Raw genomic sequence first — 21607 nt, 5'->3', positions numbered from 1 at the left:
TACAGGAGAGAGAGGAGCGTCCATAGATTATACCGAGTACAGGAGAGAGAGAAGCGTCCATAGATTATACCAAGAACAGGAGAGAGAGGAGCGTCCATAGATTATACCGAGTACAGGAGAGAGAGGAGCGTCCATAGATTATACAGAGAACAGGAGAGAGAGGAGCGTCCATAGATTATACCGAGTACAGGACAGAGAGGAGCGTCCATAGATTATACCGAGTACAGGAGAGAGGAGCGTCCATAGATTACTGCTGTGTTGCAGCCCGGACACTTCCCGCAGGTGTCGGCAGGTGGCGCACATTCCCCGTCTTCTCGTTCCTCCTCGCCGCCAGGTGTCGCTGCTCTGCGGGGCGGATCCTCGCTGTTGTCTGTCAGCAGGAGACGCTTGTGGCCGGGAATCATTACTGAGTGGAGACCGGAGAGATGAGGAGCGCAGCCCGGAGCCGGTGAGTGGTCTGTGCGGTGCAGGCGTGACGTCAGAGCGGGGGCACGTGACCGCCGTGTGAGGGGAGAACCGGAGACCGAACCGAGACTCCCACATCTAATATGTCCTTCTCTACACCGCCTCCCTATAGCGCCCCCTCCTGTGTGTACCCCCTATAGCGCCTCCTCCTGTGTGTCCCCCCTATAGCGTCCCCTCCTGTGTGTCCCCCCTATAACGCCCCCTCCTGTGTATCCCCCCTATAGCGCCCCCTCCTGTGTGTCCCCCCTATAGCGCCCCCTCCTGTGTCCCCCCTATAGCGTCCCCTCCTGTGTGTCCCCCCTATAGCGTCCCCTCCTGTGTCCCCCCTATAGCGTCCCCTCGTGTGTGTCCCCCCTATAGCGTCCCCTCGTGTGTGTCCCCCCTATAGCGCCCCCTCCTGTGTCCCCCCTATAGCGCCCCCTCCTGTGTCCCCCCTATAGCGCCCCCTCCTGTGTCCCCCCTATAGCGCCCCCTCCTGTGTGTCCCCCCTATAGCGCCCCCTCTTGTGTGTCCCCCCTATAGCGCCCCCTCCTGTGTGTCCCCCCTATAGCGCCCCCTCCTGTGTGTCCCCCCCTATAGCGCCCCCTCCTGTGTGTCCCCCCCTATAGCGCCCCCTCCTGTGTGTCCCCCCTATAGCGCCCCCTCCTGTGTGTCCCCCCTATAGCGCCCCCTCCTGTGTGTCCCCCCTATAGCGTCCCCTCCTGTGTCCCCCCTATAGCGTCCCCTCCTGTGTGTCCCCCCTATAGCGCCCCCTCCTGTGTGTCCCCCCTATAGCGCCCCTCCTGTGTGTCCCCCCTATAGCGTCCCCTCCTGTGTGTCCCCCCTATAGCGTCCCCTCCTGTGTGTCCCCCTATAGCGTTTCCTCCTGTGTCCCAACTATAGCGTCCCCTCCTGTGTCCCCCCTATAGCGTCCCCTCCTGTGTGTCCCCCCTATAGCATCCCCTCCTGTGTGTCCCCCCTATAGCGTCCCCTCCTGTGTGTCCCCCCTATAGCGTCCCCTCCTGTGTGTCCCCCCTATAGCGTCCCCTCCTGTGTCCCCCCTATAGCGTCCCCTCCTGTGTCCCCCCTATAGCGTCCCCTCCTGTGTCCCCCCTATAGCGTCCCCTCCTGTGTCCCCCCTATAGCGCCCCCTCCTGAGTCCCCCTATAGCGCCCCCTCCTGTGTGTCCCCCCTATAGCGCCCCCTCCTGTGTGTCCCCCCTATAGCGCCCCCTCCTGTGTGTCCCCCCTATAGCGTCCCCTCCTGTGTCCCCCTATAGCGTCCCCTCCTGTGTGTCCCCCTATAGCGTCCCCCTATAGCGTCCCCTCGTGTGTCCCCCTATAGCGTCCCCTCCTGTGCCCCCTATAGCGTCCCTTCGTGTGTCCCCTATAGCGTCCCCTCGTGTGTGTCCCCTATAGCGTCCCCTCGTGTGTGTCCCCCTATAGCGTCCCCTCGTGTGTGTCCCCCTATAGCGTCCCCTCGTGTGTGTCCCCCTATAGCGTCCCCTCGTGTGTGTCCCCCTATAGCGTCCCCTCGTGTGTGTCCCCCTATAGCGTCCCCTCGTGTGTGTCCCCCTATAGCGTCCCCTCGTGTGTGTCCCCCTATAGCGTCCCCTCGTGTGTGTCCCCCTATAGCGTCCCCTCGTGTGTGTCCCCCTATAGCGTCCCCTCGTGTGTGTCCCCCTATAGCGTCCCCTCGTGTGTGTCCCCCTATAGCGTCCCCTCGTGTGTCCCCCTATAGCGTCCCCTCGTGTGTCCCCCTATAGCGTCCCCTCGTGTGTCCCCCTATAGCGTCCCCTCGTGTGTGTCCCCCTATAGCGTCCCCTCGTGTGTGTCCCCCTATAGCGTCCCCTCGTGTGTCCCCCTATAGCGTCCCCTCGTGTGTCCCCCTATAGCGTCCCCTCGTGTGTCCCCCTATAGCGTCCCCTCGTGTGTCCCCCTATAGCGTCCCCTCGTGTGTCCCCCTATAGCGTCCCCTCGTGTGTCCCCCTATAGCGTCCCCTCGTGTGTCCCCCTATAGCGTCCCCTCGTGTGTCCCCCTATAGCGTCCCCTCGTGTGTCCCCCTATAGCGTCCCCTCGTGTGTCCCCCTATAGCGTCCCCTCGTGTGTCCCCCTATAGCGTCCCCTCGTGTGTCCCCCTATAGCGTCCCCTCGTGTGTCCCCCTATAGCGTCCCCTCGTGTGTCCCCCTATAGCGTCCCCTCGTGTGTCCCCCTATAGCGTCCCCTCGTGTGTCCCCCTATAGCGTCCCCTCGTGTGTCCCCCTATAGCGTCCCCTCGTGTGTCCCCCTATAGCGTCCCCTCGTGTGTCCCCCTATAGCGTCCCCTCGTGTGTCCCCCTATAGCGTCCCCTCGTGTGTCCCCCTATAGCGTCCCCTCGTGTGTCCCCCTATAGCGTCCCCTCGTGTGTCCCCCTATAGCGTCCCCTCGTGTGTCCCCCTATAGCGTCCCCTCGTGTGTCCCCCTATAGCGTCCCCTCGTGTGTCCCCCTATAGCGTCCCCTCGTGTGTCCCCCTATAGCGTCCCCTCGTGTGTCCCCCTATAGCGTCCCCTCGTGTGTCCCCCTATAGCGTCCCCTCGTGTGTCCCCCTATAGCGTCCCCTCGTGTGTCCCCCTATAGCGTCCCCTCGTGTGTCCCCCTATAGCGTCCCCTCGTGTGTCCCCCTATAGCGTCCCCTCGTGTGTCCCCCTATAGCGTCCCCTCGTGTGTCCCCCTATAGCGTCCCCTCGTGTGTCCCCCTATAGCGTCCCCTCGTGTGTCCCCCTATAGCGTCCCCTCGTGTGTCCCCCTATAGCGTCCCCCTATAGCGTCCCCCTATAGCGTCCCCCTATAGCGTCCCCTCGTGTGTCCCCCTATAGCGTCCCCCTATAGCGTCCCCCTATAGCGTCCCCCTATAGCGTCCCCCTATAGCGTCCCCTCGTGTGTCCCCCTATAGCGTCCCCTCGTGTGTCCCCCTATAGCGTCCCCTCGTGTGTCCCCCTATAGCGTCCCCTCGTGTGTCCCCCTATAGCGTCCCCTCGTGTGTCCCCCGTAGCGTCCCCTCGTGTGTCCCCCGTAGCGTCCCCTCGTGTGTCCCCCCTATAGCGTCCCCTCGTGTGTCCCCCGTAGCGTCCCCTCGTGTGTCCCCCCTATAGCCTCCCCTCGTGTGTCCCCCCTATAGCGTCCCCTCGTGTGTCCCCCCTATAGCGTCCCCTCGTGTGTCCCCCCTATAGCGTCCCCTCGTGTGTCCCCCCTATAGCGTCCCCTCGTGTGTCCCCCCTATAGCGTCCCCTCGTGTGTCCCCCTATAGCGTCCCCTCGTGTGTCCCCCTATAGCGTCCCCTCGTGTGTGCCCCCCCTATAGCGTCCCCTCGTGTGTCCCCCCATAGCGTCCCCTCGTGTGTGTCCCCCCATAGCGTCCCCTCGTGTGTGTCCCCCCATAGCGTCCCCTCGTGTGTGTCCCCCCATAGCGTCCCCTCGTGTGTGTCCCCCCTATAGCGTCCCCTCGTGTGTCCCCCCTATAGCGTCCCCTCGTGTGTGTCCCCCCTATAGCGTCCCCTCGTGTGTGTCCCCCCTATAGCGTCCCCTCGTGTGTGTCCCCCCTATAGCGTCCCCTCGTGTGTGTCCCCCCTATAGCGTCCCCCTCGTGTGTGTCCCCCCTATAGCGTCCCCTCGTGTGTCCCCTAGTGTGTGTCCCCCCTATAGCGTCCCCTCGCGTGTGTCCCCCCTATAGCGTCCCCTCGCGTGTGTCCCCCCTACTCCCGGGGCCTGTGTGTGTGATTGTGTCCTCCTCTTCCTCCTCCACCAGTAATGAGGCTGAATTCCTCCTTTATTTGCCTCCTCTGCTCCAGTGCACACAGCGGCCATTGTGACCTGTGTGCGGCCTCTAAAGGGTTAAACAAACAGTCTCAGGAGCTTCCTGTACAGGAGGACTGTAACCCCCGCAGCGCCACAGACGGCAGCGCACTACTCCCATCATCTTCACTGTAGGAGTAGTCTGTACCGGCAGCGTCCAGGGCCGCGCAGGGTTATGGCCTCCATGTGCCAGCGCCTTCCTGCTATTGATCTATTGTAGTGATGTCTCCAGGTACAATCTGCGGAGGCCAAACTGTCACACCGCCGCCTCCACACACTCACACCGCCGCCTCCTCACACTCACGCCACCGCCTCCTCACACTCACACTGCCACTTGTACATAGGAGCAGTATTATAGTAGTTATATTCTTGTATATAGGGGCAGTATTATAGTAGTTATATTCTTGTACATAGGAGGCAGTATTATAGTAGTTATATTCTTGTACATAGGAGCAGTATTATAGTAGTTATATTCTTGTACATAGGAGCAGTATTATAGTAGTTATATTCTTGTACATAGGGGCAGTATTATAGTAGTTATATTCTTGTACATAGGGGCAGTATTATAGTAGTTATATTCTTGTATATAGGGGCAGTATTATAGTAGTTATATTCTTGTACATAGGGGGCAGTATTATAGTAGTTATATTCTTGTATATAGGGGCAGTATTATAGTAGTTATATTCTTGTACATAGGGGCAGTATTATAGTAGATATATTCTTGTACATAGGAGCAGTATTATAGTAGTTATATTCTTGTACATAGGGGGCAGTATTATAGTAGTTATATTCTTGTACATAGGGGGCAGTATTATAGTAGTTATATTATTGTACATAGGAGCAGTATTATAGTAGTTATATTCTTGTACATAGGAGCAGTATTATAGTAGTTATATTCTTGTACATAGGAGCAGTATTATAGTACTTATATTCTTGTACATAGGAGCAGTATTATAGTAGTTATATTCTTGTACATAGGGGCAGTATTATAGTAGTTATATCCTTGTACATAGGGGCAGTATTATAGTAGTTATATTCTTGTACATAGGGGCAGTATTATAGTAGTTATATTCTTGTACATAGGAGCAGTATTATAGTAGTTATATTCTTGTACATAGGAGCAGTATTATAGTAGTTATATTCTTGTACATAGGAGCAGTATTATAGTAGTTATATTCTTGTACATAGGAGCAGTATTATAGTAGTTATATTCCTGTACATAGGAGCAGTATTGTAGTAGTTATATTGTTATATATAGGGGCAGTATTATAGTAGTTATATTCCTGTACATAGGAGCAGTATTATAGTAGTTATATTGTTATATATAGGGGCAGTATTATAGCAGTTATATTATTGTACATAGGAGCAGTATTATAGTAGTTATATTCTTGTATATAGGGGGCAGTATTATAGTAGTTATATTCTTGTACATAGGAGCAGTATTATAGTAGTTATGTTCTTCTACATAGGGGGCAGTATTATAGTAGTTATATTCTTGTACATACAGTGGGGCAAAAAAGTATTTAGTCAGTCAGCAGTAGTGCAAGTTCCACCACTTAAAAAGATGAGAGGCGTCTGTAATTTACATCATAGGTAGACCTCAACTATGGGAGACAAACTGAGAAATAAAAATCCAGAAAATCACATTGTCTGTTTTTTTATCATTTTATTTGCTTATTCTGGTGGAAAATAAGTATTTGGTCAGAAACAAACAATCCAGATTTCTGGCTCTCACAGACCTGTAACTTCTTCTTTAAGAGTCTCCTCTTTCCTCCACTCATTACCTGTAGTAATGGCTCCTGTTTAAACTTGTTATCAGTATAAAAAGACACCTGTGCACACCCTCAAACAGTCTGACTCCAAACTCCACTATGGTGAATACCAAAGAGCTGTCAAAGGACACCAGAAACAAAATTGTAGCCCTGCACCAGGCTGGGAAGACTGAATCTGCAATAGCCAACCAGCTTGGAGTGAAGAAATCAACAGTGGGAGCAATAATTAGAAAATGGAAGACATTCAAGACCACTGATAATCTCCCTCGATCTGGGTCTCCACGCAAAATATCACCCCGTGGGGTCAGAATGATCACAAGAACGGTGAGCAAAAATCCCAGAACCACGCGGGGGGACCTAGTGAATGAACTGCAGAGAGCTGGGACCAATGTAACAAGGCCTACCATAAGTAACACACTACGCCACCATGGACTCAGATCCTGCAGTGCCAGACGTGTCCCACTGCTTAAGCCAGTACATGTCCGGGCCCGTCTGAAGTTTGCTAGAGAGCATTTGGATGATCCAGAGGAGTTTTGGGAGAATGTCCTATGGTCTGATGAAACCAAACTGGAACTGTTTGGTAGAAACACAACTTGTCGTGTTTGGAGGAAAAAGAATACTGAGTTGCATTCATCAAACACCATACCTACTGTAAAGCATGGTGGTGGAAACATCATGCTTTGGGGCTGTTTCTCTGCAAAGGGGCCAGGACGACTGATCCGGGTACATGAAAGAATGAATGGGGCCATGTATCGTGAGATTTTGAGTGCAAACCTCCTTCCATCAGCAAAGGCATTGAAGATGAAACGTGGCTGGGTCTTTCAACATGACAATGATCCAAAGCACACCGCCAGGGCAACGAAGGAGTGGCTTCGTAAGAAGCATTTCAAGGTCCTGGAGTGGCCTAGCCAGTCTCCAGATCTCAACCCTATAGAAAACCTTTGGAGGGAGTTGAAAGTCCATGTTGCCAAGCGAAAAGCCAAAAACATCACTGCTCTAGAGGAGATCTGCATGGAGGAATGGGCCAACATACCAACAACAGTGTGTGGCAACCTTGTGAAGACTTACAGAAAACGTTTGACCTCTGTCATTGCCAACAAAGGATATATTACAAAGTATTGAGATGAAATTTTGTTTCTGACCAAATACCGTATTTTTTGGACTATAAGACGCACTTTTTTCCCCTCCAAATTTGGGAGGAAAGTGTGGGTGCGTCTTATAGTCCGGATATAGCATGTGGGGAGGGGGGCAGCAGGGAGTGGGATCGCACTGTTATCCCACTTCAGGATGTCCCGCTGCCCGGAATCAGCTGCTGGGGAAAGCACATGGCCCCGCTGATTAAGTGCAGTGAATATTTATGAGCGGCTCCCCGCCCACCGATCAGCTGAGCAGTGAGCCGGGAGCAGCACATGAATGCTGCACTTAATCAGGGACACACAGGGCTTCCTCAGCGCTGATTCCTTCAGCAGCTAAGGAGATTTGTGTGTCCTGGGGAGCAGGAGGCAGTAGCAGGGGCCAGGAGATCGCTGCCTACCTGCCTGGACGCTGAGTGTTGTGCACAATCAGGACCTGTGATGATGTCAGGAGTGGGCGGGCTGGAGCATCACATGGCAGCTCAGAGCCCTCCCTCTTCCTGACATCATCATAGGTCCTTCAGACTCCCCACTAGAATCTGCTGGCTTCCTCTTATAACCTGTGCTGTGCTGTGGAGAGGCAACAAGAGGGAGGGCTCTGTGTGTGTGCAGCCATGGGATGCATTTACCTCACCACAGCTGGCTGGCTGCCACAATTAAGAGGTTAGTCTACAACACACAATAAAGCACTCTGCCACTCCTGTGGTTATCTATAACTCCCAGCATGTCATAGGATCTGCAGGACATGCTGGGAGTTATAGTTCTCCCATGGGATTTTAAAGCAGCACTCCAGTGCTATTTTGCAGTGCTGGAGTGGTGCTTTCACTATAAGCCCTGTGCCCCCATTCTTATACTCACCCTCCAGTGTCTTCATATAGTACTGTACAGACACCACACTGGTCCCGCAGCTTCCAACATAATAACATACTATTATATATAATAACACCACATATAATAGTATGTTATTTATGTTATTAAATATTTTACCACATTTTTTTTGCTTCAAATATTTTTTTTCCCTATTTTCCACCTCTAAAACCTGGGTGCGCCTTATAGTCCGGTGCGTCTTATAGTCCGCGAAATACGGTACTTATTTTCCACCATAATATGCAAATTAAATGTTAAAAAAACAGACAATGTGATTTTCTGGATTTTTTTTTTTTCAGTTTTTCTCCCATAGTTGAGGTCTACCTATGATGTAAATTACAGACGCCTCTCATCTTTTTAAGTGGTGGAACTTGCACTATTGCTGAATGACTAAATACTTTTTTGCCCCACTGTAGGAGCAGTATTATAGTAGTTATATTGTTATACACTCACCGGCCACTTTATTAGGTACACCATGCTAGTAACGGGTTGGACCCCCTTTTGCCTTCAGAACTGCCTCAATTCTTCGTGGCATAGATTCAACAAGGTGCTGGAAGCATTCCTCAGAGATTTTGGTCCATATTGACATGATGGCATCACACAGTTGCCGCAGATTTGTCGGCTGCACATCCCAAAGATGCTCCATACAAGGCAGGATGGATCCATGCTTTCATGTTGTTTACGCCAAATTCTGACCCTACCATCCGAATGTCGCAGCAGAAATCGAGACTCATCAGACCAAGCAACGTTTTTCCAATCTTCTACTGTCCAATTTCGATGAGCTTGTACAAATTGTAGCCTCAGTTTCCTGTTCTTAGCTGAAAGGAGTGGTACCCGGTGTGGTCTTCTGCTGCTGTAGCCCATCTGCCTCAAAGTTCGACGCACTGTGCGTTCAGAGATGCTCTTAGGCCTACCTTGGTTGTAACGGGTGGCGATTTGAGTCACTGTTGCCTTTCTATCAGCTCAAACCAGTCTGCCCATTCTCCTCTGACCTCTGGCATCAACAAGGCATTTCCGCCCACAGAACTGCCGCTCACTGGATTTTTTTTCTTTTTCGGACCATTCTCTGTAAACCCTAGAGATGGTTGTGCGTGAAAATCCCAGTAGATCAGCAGTTTCTGAAATACTCAGACCAGCCCTTCTGGCACCAACAACCATGCCACGTTCAAAGGCACTCAAATCACCTTTCTTCCCCATACTGATGCTCGGTTTGAACTGCAGGAGATTGTCTTGACCATGTCTACATGCCTAAATGCACTGAGTTGCCGCCATGTGATTGGCTGATTAGAAATTAAGTGTTAACAAGAAGTTGGACAGGTGTACCTAATAAAGTGGCCGGTGAGTGTATATAGGGGCAGTATTATAGTAGTTATATTATTGTACATAGGGGCAGTATTATAGTAGTTATATTCTTGTACATAGGAGCAGTATTATAGTAGTTATATTCTTGTACACAGGAGCAGTATTATAGTAGTTATATTCTTGTACATAGGGGCAGTATTATAGTAGTTATATTCTTGTACATAGGAGCAGTATTATAGTAGTTATATTCTTGTACACAGGAGCAGTATTATAGTAGTTATATTCTTGTACATAGGGGCAGTATTATAGTAGTTATATTCTTGTACATAGGAGCAGTATTATAGTAGTTATATTCTTGTACATAGGAGCAGTATTATAGTAGTTATATTCTTGTACATAGAAGCAGTATTATAGTAGTTATATTCTTGTACATAGGAGCAGTATTATAGTAGTTATATTCTTGTACATAGAAGCAGTATTATAGTAGTTATATATTCTTGTACATAGGGGCAGTATTACAGTAGTTATATTCTTGTACATAGGAGCAGTATTATAGTAGTTATATTATTGTACATAGGGGCAGTATTATAGTAGTTATATTCTTGTACATAGAAGCAGTATTATAGTAGTTATATATTCTTGTACATAGGGGCAGTATTACAGTAGTTATATTCTTGTACATAGGAGCAGTATTATAGTAGTTATATTCTTGTACATAGAAGCAGTATTATAGTAGTTATATATTCTTGTACATAGGGGCAGTATTACAGTAGTTATATTCTTGTACATAGGGGACAGTATTATAGTAGTTGTATTCTTGTATATAGGAGCAGTATTATAGTAGTTGTATTCTTGTACATAGGGCAGTATTATAGTAGTTATATTCCTGTACATAGGGGACAGTATTATAGTAGTTATATTATTGTACATAAGGAGCAGTATTATAGTAGTTATATTCTTGTACATAGGGGCAGTATTATAGTAGTTATATTCTTGTACATAGGGGCAGTATTATAGTAGTTATATTCTTGTACATAGGAGCAGTATTATAGTAGTTATATTCTTGTACATAGAAGCAGTATTATAGTAGTTATATATTCTTGTACATAGGGGCAGTATTATAGTAGTTATATTCTTGTACATAGGGAGCAGTGTTATAGTAGTTATATTCTTGCACATAGGGGCAGTATTATAGTTATATTCTTGTACATAGGAGCAGTATTATAGTAGTTATATTCTTGTATATAGGAGCAGTATTATAGTAGTTATATTCTTGTACATAAGAGCAGTATTATAGTAGTTATATTCCTGTACATAGGGGACAGTATTATAGTAGTTATATTATTGTACATAAGGAGCAGTATTATAGTAGTTATATTCTTGTACACAGGAGCAGTATTATAGTAGTTATATTCTTGTACCTAGGGGGCAGTATTATAGTAGTTATATTCTTGTACATAGGGGCAGTATTATAGTAGTTGTATTCTTGTACATAGGAGCAGTATTATAGTAGTTATATTCTTGTACATAGGGGCAGTATTATAGTAGTTGTATTCTTGTACATAGGGGCAGTATTATAGTAGTTGTATTCTTGTACATAGGGGCAGTATTATAGTAGTTATATTCTTGTACATAGGGGCAGTATTATAGTAGTTATATTCTTGTACATAGGGGCAGTATTATAGTAGTTATATTCTTGTACATAGGGGCAGTATTATAGTAGTTATATTCTTGTACATAGGAGCAGTATTATAGTAGTTATATTCTTGTACATAGGGGCAGTATTATAGTAGTTATATTCTTGTACATAGGGGCAGTATTATAGTAGTTATATTCTTGTACATAGGAGCAGTATTATAGTAGTTATATTCTTATACATAGGGGTAGTATTATTGTAGTTATATACTTGTATATAGGAGCAGTATTATAGTAGTTATATTCTTGTACATAGGAGCAGTATTATAGTAGTTATATTCCTGTACATAAGGGGCAGTATTATAGTAGTTGTATTCTTGTATATAGGAGCAGGATACCTGTGCGAGTCGGGCTGGGGGCAGTATTATAGTAGTTATATTCTTGGACATAGGAGCAGTATTATAGTAGTTATATTCTTGTACCTAGGGGGCAGTATTATAGTAGTTATATTCTTGGACATAGGAGCAGTATTATAGTAGTTATATTATTGTACATAAGGAGCAGTATTATAGTAGTTATATTCTTGTACATAGGGGCAGTATTATAGTAGTTATATTATTGTACATAAGGATCAGTATTATAGTAGTTATATTCTTGTACATAGAAGCAGTATTATAGTAGTTATATATTCTTGTACATAGGGGCAGTATTACAGTAGTTATATTCTTGTACATAGGGGACAGTATTATAGTAGTTGTATTCTTGTATATAGGAGCAGTATTATAGTAGTTATATTCTTGTACATAGGGCAGTATTATAGTAGTTATATTCCTGTACATAGGAGCAGTATTATAGTAGTTATATTCTTGTACATAGTGAGCAGTATTATAGTAGTTATATTCTTGTACATAGGGGCAGTATTATAGTAGTTATATTCTTGTACATAGGGCAGTATTATAGTAGTTATATTCTTGTACATAGGGGACAGTATTATAGTAGTTATATTCTTGTACATAGGGGCAGTATTATAGTAGTTGTATTCTTGTATATAGGAGCAGTATTATAGTAGTTATATTCTTGGACATAGGAGCAGTATTATAGTAGTAATATTCTTGGACATGGGAGCAGTATTATAGTAGTTATATTCTTGTACATAGGGGGCAGTATTATAGTAGTTATATTCTTGTACATAGGAGCAGTATTATAGTAGTTATATTCTTGTACATAGGAGCAGTATTATAGTAGTTATATTCCTGTATATAGGGGCAGTATTACAGTAGTTATATTCTTGTACATAGGGGCAGTATTATAGTAGTTATATTCTTGTACATAGGAGCAGTATTATAGTAGTTATATTCTTGTACATAGGGGGCAGTATTATAGTAGTTATATTCTTGTACATAGGGGGCAGTATTATAGTAGTTATATTCTTGTACATAGGAGCAGTATGATAGTAGTTATAATCTTGTATATAGGAGCAGTATTATAGTAGTTATATTCTTGTACATAGGAGCAGTATTATAGTAGTTATATTCTTGTACATAGGAGCAGTATTATAGTAGTTATATTCTTGTACATAGGGGCAGTATTATAGTAGTTATATTCTTGTACATAGGAGCAGTATTATAGTAGTTATATTCTTGCACATAGGGGCAGTATTATAGTAGTTATATTCTTGTACATAGGGGCAGTATTATAGTAGTTATATTCTTGTACATAGGAGCAGTATTATAGTAGTTATATTCTTGCACATAGGGGCAGTATTATAGTAGTTATATTCTTGCACATAGGGGCAGTATTATAGTAGTTATATTCTTGTACATAGGAGCAGTATTATAGTAGTTATATTCTTGCACATAGGGGCAGTATTATAGTAGTTATATTCTTGTACATAGGGGCAGTATTATAGTAGTTATATTCTTGTACATAGGGGGCAGTATTATAGTAGTTATATTCTTGTACATAGGGGTAGTATTATAGTAGTTATATTCTTGTACATAGGGGCAGTATTATAGTAGTTATATTCTTGTACATAGGGGGCAGTATTATAGTAGTTATATTCTTGTACATAGGGGCAGTATTATAGTAGTTATATTCTTGTACATAGGAGCAGTATTATAGTAGTTATATTCTTGCACATAGGGGCAGTATTATAGTAGTTATATTCTTGTACATAGGGGCAGTATTATAGTAGTTATATTCCTGTACATAGGAGCAGTATTATAGTAGTTATATTCTTGTACATAGGGGCAGTATTATAGTAGTTATATTCTTGTACATAGGGGCAGTATTATAGTAGTTATATTCTTGTACATAGGAGCAGTATTATAGTAGTTATATTCTTATACATAGGGGTAGTATTATTGTAGTTATATACTTGTATATAGGAGCAGTATTATAGTAGTTATATTCTTGGACATAGGAGCAGTATTATAGTAGTTATATTCTTGGACATAGGAGCAGTATTATAGTAGTTATATTCTTGTACCTAGGGGGCAGTATTATAGTAGTTATATTCTTGGACATAGGAGCAGTATTATAGTAGTTATATTATTGTACATAAGGAGCAGTATTATAGTAGTTATATTCTTGTACATAGGGGCAGTATTATAGTAGTTATATTATTGTACATAAGGATCAGTATTATAGTAGTTATATTCTTGTACATAGAAGCAGTATTATAGTAGTTATATATTCTTGTACATAGGGGCAGTATTACAGTAGTTATATTCTTGTACATAGGGGACAGTATTATAGTAGTTGTATTCTTGTATATAGGAGCAGTATTATAGTAGTTATATTCTTGTACATAGGTCAGTATTATAGTAGTTATATTCCTGTACATAGGAGCAGTATTATAGTAGTTATATTCTTGTACATAGTGAGCAGTATTATAGTAGTTATATTCTTGTACATAGGGGCAGTATTATAGTAGTTATATTCTTGTACATAGGGCAGTATTATAGTAGTTATATTCTTGTACATAGGGGACAGTATTATAGTAGTTATATTATTGTACATAAGGAGCAGTATTATAGTAGTTATATTCTTGTACATAGGGGCAGTATTATAGTAGTTGTATTCTTGTATATAGGAGCAGTATTATAGTAGTTATATTCTTGGACATAGGAGCAGTATTATAGTAGTAATATTCTTGGACATAGGAGCAGTATTATAGTAGTTATATTCTTGTACATAGGGGGCAGTATTATAGTAGTTATATTCTTGTACATAGGAGCAGTATTATAGTAGTTATATTCTTGTACATAGGAGCAGTATTATAGTAGTTATATTCTTGTATATAGGGGCAGTATTACAGTAATTATATTCTTGTACATAGGGGCAGTATTATAGTAGTTATATTCTTGTACATAGGAGCAGTATTATAGTAGTTATATTCTTGTACATAGGGGGCAGTATTATAGTAGTTATATTCTTGTACATAGGAGCAGTATGATAGTAGTTATAATCTTGTATATAGGAGCAGTATTATAGTAGTTATATTCTTGTACATAGGAGCAGTATTATAGTAGTTATATTCTTGTACATAGGAGCAGTATTATAGTAGTTATATTCTTGTACATAGGGGCAGTATTATAGTAGTTATATTCTTGTACATAGGAGCAGTATTATAGTAGTTATATTCTTGTACATAGGGGCAGTATTATAGTAGTTATATTCTTGTACATAGGAGCAGTATTATAGTAGTTATATTCTTGCACATAGGGGCAGTATTATAGTAGTTATATTCTTGTACATAGGGGCAGTATTATAGTAGTTATATTCTTGTACATAGGGGGCAGTATTATAGTAGTTATATTCTTGTACATAGGGGTAGTATTATAGTAGTTATATTCTTGTACATAGGGGCAGTATTATAGTAGTTATATTCTTGTACATAGAGGGCAGTATTATAGTAGTTATATTCTTGTACATAGGGGCAGTATTATAGTAGTTATATTCTTGTACATAGGAGCAGTATTATAGTAGTTATATTCTTGCACATAGGGGCAGTATTATAGTAGTTATATTCTTGTACATAGGGGCAGTATTATAGTAGTTATATTCTTGTACATAGGAGCAGTATTATAGTAGTTATATTCTTGCACATAGGGGCAGTATTATAGTAGTTATATTCTTGTACATAGGGGCAGTATTATAGTAATTATATTCTTGTACATAGGGGGCAGTATTATAGTAGTTATATTCTTGTACATAGGGGTAGTATTATAGTAGTTATATTCTTGTACATAGGGGCAGTATTATAGTAGTTATATTCTTGTACATAGGGGGCAGTATTATAGTAGTTATATTCTTGTACATAGGGGCAGTATTATAGTAGTTATAATCTTGTATATAGGAGCAGTATTATAGTAGTTATATTCTTGTACATAGGAGCAGTATTATAGTAGTTATATTCTTGTACATAGGGGCAGTATTATAGTAGTTATATTCTTGTACATAGGAGCAGTATTATAGTAGTTATATTCCTGTACATAGGAGCAGTATTATAGTAGTTATATTCTTGTACATAGGGGCAGTATTATAGTAGTTATATTCTTGTACATAGGGGCAGTATTATAGTAGATATATTCTTGTACATAGGGGGCAGTATTATAGTAGCTATATTCTTGTACATAGGAGCAGTATTATAGTAGTTATATTCTTGTACATAGGAGCAGTATTATAGTAGTTATATTCTTGTACATAAGGGCAGTATTATAGTAGTTATATTCTTGTACATAGGGGCAGTATTATAGTAGTTATATTCTTGTACATAGGAGCAGTATTATAGTAGTTATATTCTTGTACATAGGAGCAGTATTGTAGTAGTTATATTCTTGTACATAGGAGCAGTATTATAGTAGTTATATTCTTGTACATAGGAGCAGTATTATAGTAGTTATATTCTTGTACATAGGAGCAGTATTATAGTAGTTATATTCTTGTACATAAGGGCAGTATTATAGTAGTTATATTCTTGTACATAGGGGCAGTATTATAGTAGTTATATTCTTGTACATAGGAGCAGTATTATAGTAGTTATATTCTTGTACATAGGAGCAGTATTATAGTAGTTATATTCTTGTACATAGGAGCAGTATTATAGTAGTTATATTCTTGTACATAGGAGCAGTATTATAGTAGTTATATTCTTGTACATAGGAGCAGTATTATAGCAGTTATATTCTTGTACATAGGGGCAGTATTATAGTAGTTACATTCTTGTATATAGGAGCAGTATTATAGTAGTTATATTCTTGTACATAGGAGCAGTATTATAGTAGTTATATTCTTGTACATAGGGGCAGTATTATAGTAGTTATATTCTTGTACATAGGGGCAGTATTATAGTAGTTATATTCTTGTACATAGGGGCAGTATTATAGTAGTTATATTCTTGTACATAGGGGCAGTATTATAGTAGTTATATTCCTGTACATAGGAGCAGTATTATAGTAGTTATATTCTTGTACATAGGGGCAGTATTATAGTAGTTACATTCTTGTATATAGGAGCAGTATTATAGTAGTTATATTCTTGTACATAGGAGCAGTATTATAGTAGTTATATTCTTGTACATAGGGGCAGTATTATAGTAGTTACATTCTTGTATATAGGAGCAGTATTATAGTAGTTGTATTCTTGTATATAGGAGCAGGATACCTGTGCGAGTCGGGCTGGGGGCAGTACGCTGGGGCTGCTGTGGATGGAGGGACAGGACGCTGGGTCCACTCTATTGGGGGGCCGGACACAGTTGCGGCTGGTAGGGGGCGTGCAGGGTGCCTGTTAGGCTGTGGGGGCAGGATGCTTAGGCTGCTGTGTGTGTGGGGGGCGCTGCATGACGCCGGTGCAATTGGGGGGCGGGTCCTCGTAGCAGTTGGGGGGCGGGGGGGTCTCGCATAGTGAGGGCATGTTACCCCCCAGCAGCCATGGTCTGCAGAGACTTTTGGGGAAGTGTCAGCTATTAACCCCTCCCATCCTGGATCGCGCACAGAGGAGGCTGGTGATATTGGCTTGTGATGGTCAGTGATGTTAGTGCTGGGGCGCTGCTGACAACCCCTCACACACACCGGCAGACTGGTTGTCGGCAGTAGGGGCAGTTCTGGGTATCTGGAGGTCTCGGCCGCTCATCTCTTGGCTTTGTGGCTGCAGATAAGATGTTATCAGAGTCGCAGTAACGGCCGTCGTGTTATCTGCAGGACAACATCCGATAATTATGTGCCCCCAGATTAGCGGCGTCTCGTGCTCTGCGGCCCCCGCTCCTGTGCTGGGGACTGGGTAGCACATGGGGGCAGCTATCCGGGCCCTTTGTGCATGTTGTCCGTTTCGTCTGGGGGCAGGCACGGTCTCTGGAGCTTGTATGATGGGGGTAGTAGTACCTTGTATGTATCCTCTTCTCCCCAGGTCTCTGCTCCTCATGGTTATCCTCCTGGGGGTCTCTGCTGAAGAGCCGCCCCCTGCAGCCCCGGCTGTGGACGCATGGACAGACTTCTGGCTGCTGCGCTTTATGGTGAATATCGCCGGTTATGGCACCATTTTGATCCCCGGCTTCCTGCTCATACACTACTTCAAGCGGAGCAACTACCTGGACACGGGTGAGTGCCTCCGCGGGCCGATCCGGGGTGCGGGGCACGTGATGCTGGTCCTAGAGGGAGGCCATGTGCTGCCACAGATGGCACCTGGATGCATAGTGCCCCCATTTTTCAGGTCCTGACCTCAGTGGTCCTCACACTTGTCTCCTGTCGGCCGCAGGTCGCGGGATCTGTTTTCCTGTGGTGAAGTCTTGTGTATTTGGACACGAGTCGAAGTCACTGGCAGCAGATGAGCCGTCATCCAGCGCCCGGGTAGATGTGGACCCCTCCACCACGCAGCAAGCCTTCAAACTGCTCTTCTGTGCCGCCGGCCTCCAGGTAAGAGGCCACGAGTCTCCTCTAATAGCCCTTGGGGAGAAATAAAGGAGAAACCAGATGGTGCCGGCACGGACCGCGATAGGATGTAGCTGCTGCTCCCGCGGCAGTGTCCAGACCGTGTCTACTACACCCGGGCATTACAGAGACATGGCGATGATTCATATTGTGGGGAGTGTCCCGCATCTCCTCAACCACCTCACCGGGGGCCATCTCTCATCTCTGTCCTCCTCCTCAGGGCCCGCTCGGCCCTCCCTGTCTTTCTCAGTACTCACTCTTCCCCCTTCTCCTCCTCCGGGCTTACTCGTCCTCCGCTGGTCTCGCTCGTCCTCCCTTCCTTCTCCTCCACCGGCCTCGCTCGTCCTCCCTTCCTTCTCCTCCACCGGCCACACTCGTCCTCCCCTTCCCCCTCCTCCTCCGGACTTGTCTTTTTTTGGATCTTTCCTCCCTCGGCCCATTTTGATCTTGCTTCTCTGTGTCTCCGCAGATCTCGTACCTGACCTGGGGTGTCTTACAAGAACGGGTGATGACCCGGACGTACTCCTCCTCCGATCCTGGGATTCCAGGGGAGAAGTTCAGAGACTCTCAATTCTTGGTGTTCATGAACCGTATCCTGGCTCTGACGGTGGCCGGCATGTACTGCGCCCTCACCAAGCAGCCGCGCCATGGGGCGCCCATGTACAAGTACTCGTTTGCTTCCCTCTCCAACATCCTGAGCAGCTGGTGTCAGTACGAGGCGTTGAAGTTTATCAGTTTTCCCACGCAGGTCCTGGCCAAGGCCTCCAAGGTCATCCCCGTCATGCTGATGGGAAAGCTGGTCTCCCACAAGAGCTACGAGTACTGGGAGTATTTCACCGCCGTCCTCATCTCCGTGGGGGTCAGCATGTTCTTACTGTCTAACGGGGGCGGTCATCGTGCTTCAGGGGTCACCACCTTCTCAGGGGTGGTCATCTTGGCAGGGTACATCGTGTTCGACAGCTTCACCTCCAACTGGCAGGACTCTCTCTTCAAGTACAAGATGTCTTCCGTGCAGATGATGTTCGGGGTGAACCTCTTCTCCTGCCTCTTCACGGTCTTCTCTCTGCTGGAACAGGGGGGTCTGCAGGACGCCATCCGCTTTATGTCGCGACACCCGGACTTTGCGTTCCACGCGGCTCTCCTGTCCGTGTGCTCTGCGTTCGGCCAGCTCTTCATATTCTACACCATAAACAAGTTTGGGGCGGCCATCTTCACCATCATCATGACTCTGCGCCAGGCGTTGGCCATCCTCCTGTCCTGCTTGCTCTACGGTCACCCGGTCACCCCGGTGGGGGCAGTCGGCGTGGCAGTGGTTTTTCTTGCCTTATTCCTCCGTGTCTATGCCCGAGGCAGGATAAAGATGAAGGGGAAGAAGGCTGCAGAAGCCGCAGTGATACAGAAGGTGTGATGGCGATGTGACCATTGGTGCGTCGTACGATGGGGACATGTGTCTGGCGGACCTCCGGGAGCGCCGCCTGTGGACTGTTTCCTGTCTCTTGGGAGCACGGCGGCTGCAGGGTGGATCCGGCTGCCGTCTCCCACAGGGGCAGAAGCTGAGCGCAGCTCTGAAGGAGGAACTTTTTTTTTTTTATTTGTATTCTGGACTGGAATCTTCTCATTCTTATTAAACTACACATTTACATTTTCTGCAGATTTAATTTCAACCAAAAAAATTGCAAAAATAGAAAATTGTGCAAACGGCAAAAGATTCCAGCTCTGTAGGTGTGAATGTAACGTTCCCCCCGAGGGCAGTAATGATGTTACCGAAGTCGCCAAGAGGCTCAAAGTAAAGTAAATGCTCACAAAGTGCTGTATAGCTAGAGCTCAGCAGTGCCGTCACCGAGGACGGCGCCTATCCATCACCAGAGCTCAGCGATGCCGTCACCGAGGACGGCGCCTATCCATCACCAGAGCTCAGCGATGCCGTCACCGAGGACGGCGCCTATCCATCACCAGAGCTCAGCGATGCCGTCACCGAGGACGGCGCCTATCCATCACCAGAGCTCTGCGGTGCTGACAGAGAGATTGCCGATTATCCGTCACCAGTGCTCTGCGGTGCCGTCACCGAGGATGCCGCTTATCCGTAACCAGTGCTCTGTGGTGCCGTCAGAGAGAATGCCACTTATCCGTCACCAGAGCTCTGCAGTGCCGTCACAGAGAATGCCGCTTATCCGTCACCAGTGCTCTGCAGTGCCGTCACAGAGAATGCCGCTTATCCGTCACCAGTGCTCTGCGGTGCCGTCAGAGAATGCCGCCTATCCATCACCAGAGCTCGGCAGTGACACCTGAGCCGTGTCTCGGGCGCGGTCCTGGCTCTGTGTTGACAGCAGTATAGACCGTAGCCTCCAGTTATAAACCCCCCTGATCTGTGGCTGCAGACGTCACTCCTTACATTTGATGAGGTCCACAGTCCACACTGTGATTATAAATGTCCACTCCCCGTAATAACAGAGCGGCTCCTCCGGATTCCAGACCTGGGAGGCTCCATTTATGTGACCGATAAAGACTCAGCCAGTGCAGCACTGCAGAAGAGTCACAATCGTCCGTGTCACAGTGTGCGGCACTCCGGTGATGGACGGTCATGGCGTCGGTGTCGGGCAGTGTGCGGCACTCCGGTGATGGACGGTCATGGCGTCGGTGTCAGGCAGTGTGCGGCCCTCCTGTGATGGACGGTCATGGCGTCGGTGTCAGGCAGTGTGCGGCACTCCGGTGATGGACGGTCATGGCGTCGGTGTCAGGCAGTGTGCGGCACTCCGGTGATGGGCGGTCATGGTGTCAGTGTCAGGCAGTGCGCGGCACTCCGGTGATGGACGGTCATGGCGTCGGTCTCAGGCAGTGTGCGGCACTCCGGTGATGGACGGTCATGGCGTCGGTCTCAGGCAGTGTGCGGCACTCCGGTGATGGACGGTCATGGTGTCGGTATCAGGCAGTGTGCGGCACTCCGGTGATGGACGGTCATGGCGTCGGTCTCAGGCAGTGTGCGGCACTCCGGTGATGGACGGTCATGGTGTCGGTATCAGGCAGTGTGCGGCACTCCGGTGATGGACGGTCATGGTGACGGTATCAGGCAGTGTGCGGCACTCCGGTGATGGACGGTCATGGTGTCGGTATCAGGCAGTGTGCGGCACTCCGGTGATGGACGGTCATGGTGTCGGTATCAGGCAGTGTGCGGCACTCCGGTGATGGACGGTCATGGTGTCGGTATCAGGCAGTGTGTGGCACTCCGGTGATGGACGGTCATGGTGTCGGTATCAGGCAGTGTGCGGCACTCCGGTGATGGACGGTCATGGCGTCGGTGTCAGGCAGTGTGCGGCACTCCGGTGATGGACGGTCATGGCGTCGGTCTCAGGCAGTGTGCGGCACTCCGGTGATGGACGGTCATGGTGTCGGTATCAGGCAGTGTGCGGCACTCCGGTGATGGACGGTCATGGCGTCGGTCTCAGGCAGTGTGCGGCACTCCGGTGATGGACGGTCATGGTGTCGGTCTCAGGCAGTGTGCGGCACTCCGGTGATGGACGGTCATGGCGTCGGTGTCAGGCAGTGTGCGGCACTCCGGTGATGGACGGTCACGGTGTCGGTGTCAGGCAGTGTGCGGCACTCCGGTGATGGACGGTCATGGTGTCGGTATCAGGCAGTGTGCGGCACTCCGGTGATGGACGGTCATGGTGTCGGTATCAGGCAGTGTGCGGCAC

General features: G+C 46.5%; 1 protein-coding gene across 1 annotated transcript; it reads left to right on the top strand.

Annotated features, from left to right (window-relative positions):
• The first annotated feature begins 238 nt into the window (after window positions 1-238).
• SLC35B2 (solute carrier family 35 member B2) lies at window positions 239-19557 on the top strand. The gene is made up of 4 exons (XM_077281950.1): window positions 239-448; window positions 17395-17585; window positions 17743-17900; window positions 18385-19557. The coding sequence occupies exons 1-4, from the start codon at window positions 426-428 to the stop codon at window positions 19321-19323; spliced, it is 1311 nt and encodes a 436-aa protein (XP_077138065.1). The 5' UTR covers window positions 239-425; the 3' UTR covers window positions 19324-19557.
• Window positions 19558-21607: the final 2050 nt, after the last annotated feature.

This window comes from Ranitomeya variabilis, chromosome 2, assembly GCF_051348905.1.
Source record: "Ranitomeya variabilis isolate aRanVar5 chromosome 2, aRanVar5.hap1, whole genome shotgun sequence".
NCBI classification, from domain to species: Eukaryota; Metazoa; Chordata; class Amphibia; order Anura; family Dendrobatidae; genus Ranitomeya; species Ranitomeya variabilis.
This window is presented reverse-complemented; position numbering and strand designations above follow the sequence as displayed.

Excerpts from the sequence above, each read along its gene's own strand:
- SLC35B2 (XM_077281950.1), top strand. The coding sequence starts at position 426 with ATGAGGAGCGCAGCCCGGAGCCG. Across the intron at positions 449-17,394 it reads AGGAGCGCAGCCCGGAGCCG|GTCTCTGCTCCTCATGGTTA; the intron begins GTGAGTGGTCTG and ends TCTTCTCCCCAG. Across the intron at positions 17,586-17,742 it reads GAGCAACTACCTGGACACGG|GTCGCGGGATCTGTTTTCCT; the intron begins GTGAGTGCCTCC and ends TGTCGGCCGCAG.